General features: G+C 41.0%; 1 protein-coding gene across 1 annotated transcript in view; it reads right to left on the bottom strand.

The window, feature by feature from the left end:
• ACVR2A (activin A receptor, type IIA) overlaps positions 1–7,024 on the bottom strand; it is a 57,328-nt gene that overhangs the window by 18,638 nt on the left and 31,666 nt on the right. Inside the window, exons 2-4 of the mRNA XM_010141351.1 lie at positions 6,653–6,860; positions 4,349–4,458; positions 2,878–3,032 (exon numbers count right to left, since the gene is read on the bottom strand). Of these exons, the coding sequence (XP_010139653.1) occupies positions 2,878–3,032; positions 4,349–4,458; positions 6,653–6,860 (473 nt within the window). The remainder of the gene's footprint in view (positions 1–2,877; positions 3,033–4,348; positions 4,459–6,652; positions 6,861–7,024) is intronic.

Raw genomic sequence — 7,024 nt, 5'->3', positions numbered from 1 at the left:
GCGGGTGCCCGAGCCCTTCTGGCTCGGACACCGGCACGAAGCGTCTCTGCAGGTACCTACTCTAGCAGCCCCTCTGACCTCTCTGCCCAAATGCCGGAAAGAAAGCAAGAAGCAAACGCGAAAGGAGCAAACAAAAATATCTACTACCTTTCCAGCTTCAACCAAACATTAAACTAATTACCCTCCAGGGAATTTTAAAATAATTATCTGTACAGTCAAGGGGAATACAAAGTTAAATGAATCCACTACGAAGCGAGCTCAACCTGTGTAGGAACTGCCTGCCCGATACGTGCACGTACCGCCAGACAACCTGACTTTTAAAGGAACATGAAGTTGTTCACGTTTTCTCAGATGTTCATCCTTTCTATTTCACTACAGGTTCAAAAATTTCTTCTAGCCTAGTTCTTCCTTTTTCTTAAGTATTCCAAACAATTTCTTTCCCTTTTGCTCTGATTTTTTAATTTCCTTAACCCTTTTTCTCCCGATTCTTCCACCATACCTCATTCTTCAGTGTTCCCTCATTTTTACCTTTTGCTTATTCCTCTTCTATCCTTTATTTTTTACAGAAGGAAAGACGAGTGCCAGGGTGCACTGCACCTACGTACTCCCATCGCCCTCGAGGAACAGAGCCAGTAAAACGCGCTACCCTTTATCTGTACCTCACACAGAAACCCCTGCTTTCTAGCGAGTCTCTGCCACACATCTGACCTGCCCGCTCTACCATTTGCTACAGAAACACTGAGAAAAGAATCCATTTGCCTACAAACTCTACTCATGCACCAATTATTAAATAATATTAATATTTAATATATTAATTGCATAAATATTTAAATGTTTGTTTCATGGTTTTAAAATTACTAATACTTTTCCCTCTCTTCCTGCTTCCTCTGCCTCCTGTTCAAATCAGCTGTAATCAAATTTAAAGTGGGAAATACTGCTCTGCCGCGCAGGGGAGAATATTCATACATTCCATTTCCATTCTAACTCCATACAGTTCTTCAGGCAGAAGTAGCTTTTCCAGACTTTCCACATCAAACCTTAATGCCTATTCGCCACAAGATAAGAAAATGCTATTACACCATAACTAGCTCAGGCTCCAACGTACACTTATCCCAACAGATACAATCTGAGCATTAACCAAACTGGTTATTACCCTATTTATTAAAAACTTGACGTGCCCACTCCTGTACCAAAACACAAACCATGCAGAAGAACTGCAATAAAAAGAACATCATCAAAATTCGAGTTCTTGATACCCCCCACGTATTTAACATTTGCTTGCTTTCCTACCCCCCGTTATCCATTTCTTTAAGTCTAGAAAGGAAATTGCCTGCTGAAATCATTCACACAGCTCGCACTTACGGATTTGAGCTTGCAGGGAAGGCTACCGGCTTGACGTAGAGTCCCAAATACATAAAATCTGAGATGGGTGAAATAATTATGCTAACAGATTGCATGAAGTTTGAGGATCTGCAATACTTTCTGCAAGGACAGGAAACATACTTCTTCCTCTAAATCACGTTCTTTTCGTTTGGCAAGAACATATGCCCCCTGCCTCCCCCCAAATTTTTCTTATCTATTCCTACGAAAGTGAAACCAAAACAATTTTATCAACCACAGGCAATACAGCTTCCTGGAACACTCTGGAGTCAAGCAGCAACACTGAAAATATCACAGAAGCTGTCAGTACAGAGCAAATACATGAAAATCCTTTTTAAATTCAATCCTACCAAAAATAGCAAGTGTTTTAACTTTATTTAATCATAAATACCACCATCGTAGCATCACGGCAGGAGAGGCAGAGCGTTCTGGGTGGTTGCTGCACTGAGGTAGGAAGCTGAAGTTCAATCCCTACTGTAAAAACCCAAGTGCTGTGGGACCCTGGGCCAAGCCGTTTCTCTCCCTTTTCACTATCGCATTTTGTTCATCTTTCCTACGCTGGTCTGACGAATTTGCCTCTTTTCATAAAGGCATAATCTCAATTAAATCTCTAGACATCTCTGAAGGAAGAGGAATTCTAGTATTAGTATTAATTACACCTGCGGAATCAGCTGGAGCCTGACAACAGCAGGAACTACGCACATGCAGCCAAAAAAGGTTTGTTTTGATGCAATGCAGTGTAGATTGCAAAACTGGAGACCACAATCTGGTAATATTTTCTAACAAAAACATAAACACTGCTGAAACTGAAACATTTTGAGACAAAACACAAAATACATAAACAAAGAAGAGGAAGAAGGTCACGAGCTGAGCTAAGCCCTGGAACTCCGCTTCAGCTGAAGGTTGTCTTTACATTTCCTTCAACTGACACCTGTATCTCAGTTCCACGCTTCTGAAAAACAGCTCTGCTTCTATCAGTCACTATTTTCTAGTCGGTGAAAATGGCCACTGTGAATTAGTGCCTCTCCTTCGTTTTGTTTTGAACTGCGCCCTATGTAAAGCTCAGCCGTAAGTACCGGAGTGCAGCTGGACATAAGTTCTGGCCAAGCATTAGTGCCTCTCCTTCGTTTTGTTTTGAACTGAGCCCTATGTAACGCTCAGCCGTAAGTACCGGAGCGCAGCTGGACACAAGTTCTGGCCAAGCGGCACTGTTACCTCCGTGGAGTACAAACCTCCCACAGCTCTCCAGCAACAGCCTCTCAGTTTTTCTCCTCCCAAACACACAGGTGTGTAAAAACATTAAGTAGTTGCTCACACATTCAAAGACCAATTACTTACAAGAGATAAGGCTGCTAAAGAAAAGCTAGCAAGCAATAGCACCTCCAAACCAGGAAAGGAACAGGGGATTTCGGCCGTGTGCCAGCTGCACATCCCTTTTTCCTCTTCAGAAAATAGTTCTACCATTCAAAAAACCAGGATCGCCATGCAGAGCCTTACCTGGGTTGGAACGAGTACTGGAGGATACGCTAGTTTGTGGTGTCTGTACATCCAAAACGAGAAGAGCACAATCACCGCAATTCCCATGATAGGCACCAGCGAGTACAGCAAGGTGTTGAACAGAGGTGGCTTCGGTGTGACGGGATTGGAAGTGGCTGCAGGAGAAAACAAAGGACACAGCAAAATCATCCAGCACCTGAAGCATCTAGCACCCTGATTTTCTAACAGTTCTTACACCAGCCTCGTAATACCTGATTAAATAGAGTATTCTAATATGAACAGACACGTATTTAAAAGGCAGCTCTTTGGAAAGCACAGAAAAAACTTAAATCACACATCAGCACATTTAACTTTTCCGTGCTTCTAAGCTCCACCTATCCTCAGCGTGAGAGAGGTGTTTGTGTTTTAAAGAGATTGCATCACCTAATGAACGAAGAAAGAATCAATACAGAGGTTTAGGCTTTGGAGTATATACTGCAAGATGTCATTAATAAGTAGAACAGGCCAGAAACAACCTGCCCACGTTTCCAGAGCATTTCTCGTGCTTTGATGACAGTAAAAGCTCTCTAGCTGACAACGCTTCCACGCGCACTCCAGAACAGCTCCGGAGGAGCTAGGACAGGGGCAGCTGCAGACCCCTGTGGCGAAAAGGGTTTCACGAGAGCCAAGAAGAATGTCAATGACTGCCTTAGCAGTATCACTGACAAAAAAGGCAAGAATACCTCTCAGGTCAACAAAAGCTATTTTAATCCCATAGAAAATGTTATTTAATTTCATAAACAACTTCCTCTGGCTATTTGGTACACAAGACATTTGCTGCTTTCAGTTCAGTTATTAACATTATTCAGTTTTGCAACAAAGATTAGATTCTTGACTGGAAGAAGATATGCAAGAATAATCGAATCATCTTTTAGTTACTGTTTTTTAAAACAATTACTGGTTAAGCCTGGCTATCGGACTTTCTCTGCAACCTGGGAGGAAATTCCCTCCCCCTTTTTAAAGGTTCCTGTGTCAATTTGCTGAGAAACTCAAAGGTCCAATTAAAGAAATGGCCAAAGCACAGCTTCAAGAAGAGGAGCTTTCGTAGGCCAGTAAAGGCTTTTAGCCCAGTGACTGAAAAGCACTTACCAATGCTTAACTACACAATTAAGGTAAGATTTGACAGTAACTTCTGAATTTTAAAACAGCCAATTATTTCACACCATCCTTCCTTTTCCCCCTTTAGAAATGGGCTGAAGCAGCTTTTATCAATTCAAATTACTGCAATACCGAGACCCTTCAAACTGGAAGAAATGAACTGGCAGTTCTCTAGGCCCTTAATGCGAGCGCACGCTGTGCTCTGTCATCCAGCAACCAGAGACCTGCCGGCAGGAAAAGCCGACTGTGACACGTGGAGGAGTCGTTATCTCCTGAACACGCGCAGTACTGAGCATTTCCGAGCTCTGCCAAGCGATGCGTTAGGTGAACTTACGTTGCGTGACCTCCATTTCTGGGAAATAGAAGAAGCGTTCATTGCACATGTTGCCTTCACAACAACAGAAAAACACCTCAGGGCTGTCCTTCTTCTCTATGCAATCATTCCTATAAAAGATAGTAACAAAAAAAATTATTTATTTTAAGCTGGGTGTTTTTTGTTCATGAGAAAACGTATGCTCACATTTAAATCATCCAGGAACATACACTACCCAAGTAAGAGTTAAACCTGAAGAAACCAATTCAAATTTTGTTATTTTATAAAGCAATGAAACATCACTAACACTGAAACAGCACAGGTTTGATACTTTCAAGACAAAGCTAAAGAAAACCACCAAGAGGATACTGAAGAACAGTTCACAATCTAGATTTAAACTGGACAGACAAACGATGGAACCATAAAGCATTTTAACCATGAACTGACAGTACACGGGGTTGGGTGGGTTGGACCTGGTAAGTAGGAAGGAGAGTTTCTAAATTTTGTTGTACTTTTAGAAAAAAAAGGATAAAGCTTTGTCTACGCTTTCCCCTGCCTACATTATGCTCAGTTACAGGGCTGATTTCACTGCAGGAAAGGGGTTCTACCAACAAATAAGCTGTAAGTATTCAAGTCAGGAAGGAAAAAAGAGCATCATGCAGGAGACAAGTGACAGCAGAAAGAGAAGAAACTGAACATCCTGCAGAAATAGCTGAGGATTTAAATACAGCTGAAGACTGGCAAAGTTTCGGATTCATCTTCAAAACGGAGGGCTATTCTACGGAACCAGCTATTACATCTCCACTGTGCCGTAACTTCCAGCAAACATTTCTTCTCTGATATTCCCAGTGCTGTGGTTTGGAGTTCATCACAGCCTAACTCCCTGTTTAGTTAAACCATTCTCTTCTCCCAGAGATAAGGTCTGTGTAACAGACATTTCAGACAAACACCGAGTTACAGTTAATGAGGTCTTGGAGCCAGCCACAATTTCACTCAGTTTTCAACTACTTCCTTATTCTCCTCCCTGCATTTTTTTTTCTTTTTCCAATATCTTTTTTTGCTCAAGGGACGATTTACTACCAATTTTTTTACAACGTTCAAACACGTGTGTGAAACTAGCGGGGTGACAACGCTACAGAACTTAATTCCATTTCCAAGTTGAAAAATTCCCTTGCCATCCTGAAAGTTTAACTTCTAATAGAAATAAACTTAGTTCAGAAGTTGTAAATAACCCCACTTCTTCTGCAAAGCTACAACTAAGTCTTGCCCCATCCAGAGTGACTTACAGTTACCAGGCATTAGCAGCAACAAAGAAGGTTCCTTTAAAACTGTCCTTCGCCCTCCAGCAAAGCTGGATTTCAACCCTGCTGGGCAAGCAAGCTTGCAGATGCTTTGGCACATCTGAGACACAGATAAACCAGAACTACCGTTCTCCTTTAAAGACAAATTTAAGCTAAGTTGAAAACATCCCCGTGGGGCGGGGGGAAACTTCAACTGGTAGAAATGACTACAATAATTTCTTCGACACATTCAATATTCAAGCAACACAAAAGGAAAATTTTCTAAAATATTGTTAAAAGTTATTTCTAAATACATTGTAATGAATACCTATTATACATATATCATCTTACTTCTGTCCCTTTCCAAACAGGAACTGCTTTGGTCAAATAAAAGTACAGTACTTCGAAGAACTAGAATAGCATTTCTTAAGAGTCATGACCTTTACTCAGCCAGCATCTAACGAACCCCCAGTCCTGCTGTTACTGCTCACGGGTACTTGCTAGACCATCTGTTATAAAAAAAAAGACTGGAATTTTAGAATATTCCATGTCTCTCAGAGCTGCCACTAAGGCGGGTTTTTTAATAAATTGGCAAAAACCTTTCACGTTTAAGTAAAAAGCAGGAGCGAAGCGCTGACTGTCCTACGCCAAAGACTCTGGACAAGTGAACTACAGGATTTTGCCTTCTGGTTTCATTAACCGTATTTGTATTGTTTGGTGATAGCAAGTCACTAGAAAATCTACTATTAATGGCCTAAAAAAAAATTAAACACCTGTTTTTTAATATATAGTAATAGAGAAGGTGAAACATGCTATTCTGCAAACAAGACAAGAGTCCTTCAATGAAGTCAGGTCCCTAAATACAGGTAAGTGAGGAAAAAAAAGCATGCCAGTTTGCATGGGTGCATCTGAAAACAAGGTAACTATTCACAGATCATCGTTTGTCTCGAGTCCTGTGCGCAGAGTAGAGGATGTATGAATTATGGACACGCAAGATAGCTCAGAATTACAAATAAATTTAAAATTTATAGGAATACTCACTTACCTGTCATAACAGTTGATGTCATCTAGCCAGCAACCTTGCTTCACAATTTCAATTGATCCAGAAATATTCTTCCATGTAGCAAAACAGTGTCGTCTTTTATCTTTATCACCGTAACAAGGTTCAATACCACTGCGATTTGTTTTATCTTTTTCCCAATTAGCGTTGTAGTAGATACACTCCTGTGTTTCTGATCTGCCGAGTATGGCACCTTTTAGGAACAAAAAGTAAATCACAATTAAACAGCATTCTGGAGGATGAGACGTAGGAACAGTCAGAACCAGGAGGCACTATAATACCATACTCCACTCACTTCAGTCTGCCCTCTCCCCTCTTTTTTTTTTTTTTTTTTCCAATAGAGAAAGAAACCATTTA

This window comes from Buceros rhinoceros, unplaced genomic scaffold (assembly GCF_000710305.1).
Source record: "Buceros rhinoceros silvestris isolate BGI_N320 unplaced genomic scaffold, ASM71030v1 scaffold1528, whole genome shotgun sequence".
In the NCBI taxonomy this organism is placed as follows: domain Eukaryota; kingdom Metazoa; phylum Chordata; class Aves; order Bucerotiformes; family Bucerotidae; genus Buceros; species Buceros rhinoceros.
The sequence above is the reverse complement of the archived record's forward strand: the minus strand, read 5'-3'. Positions and strand labels throughout refer to the sequence as shown.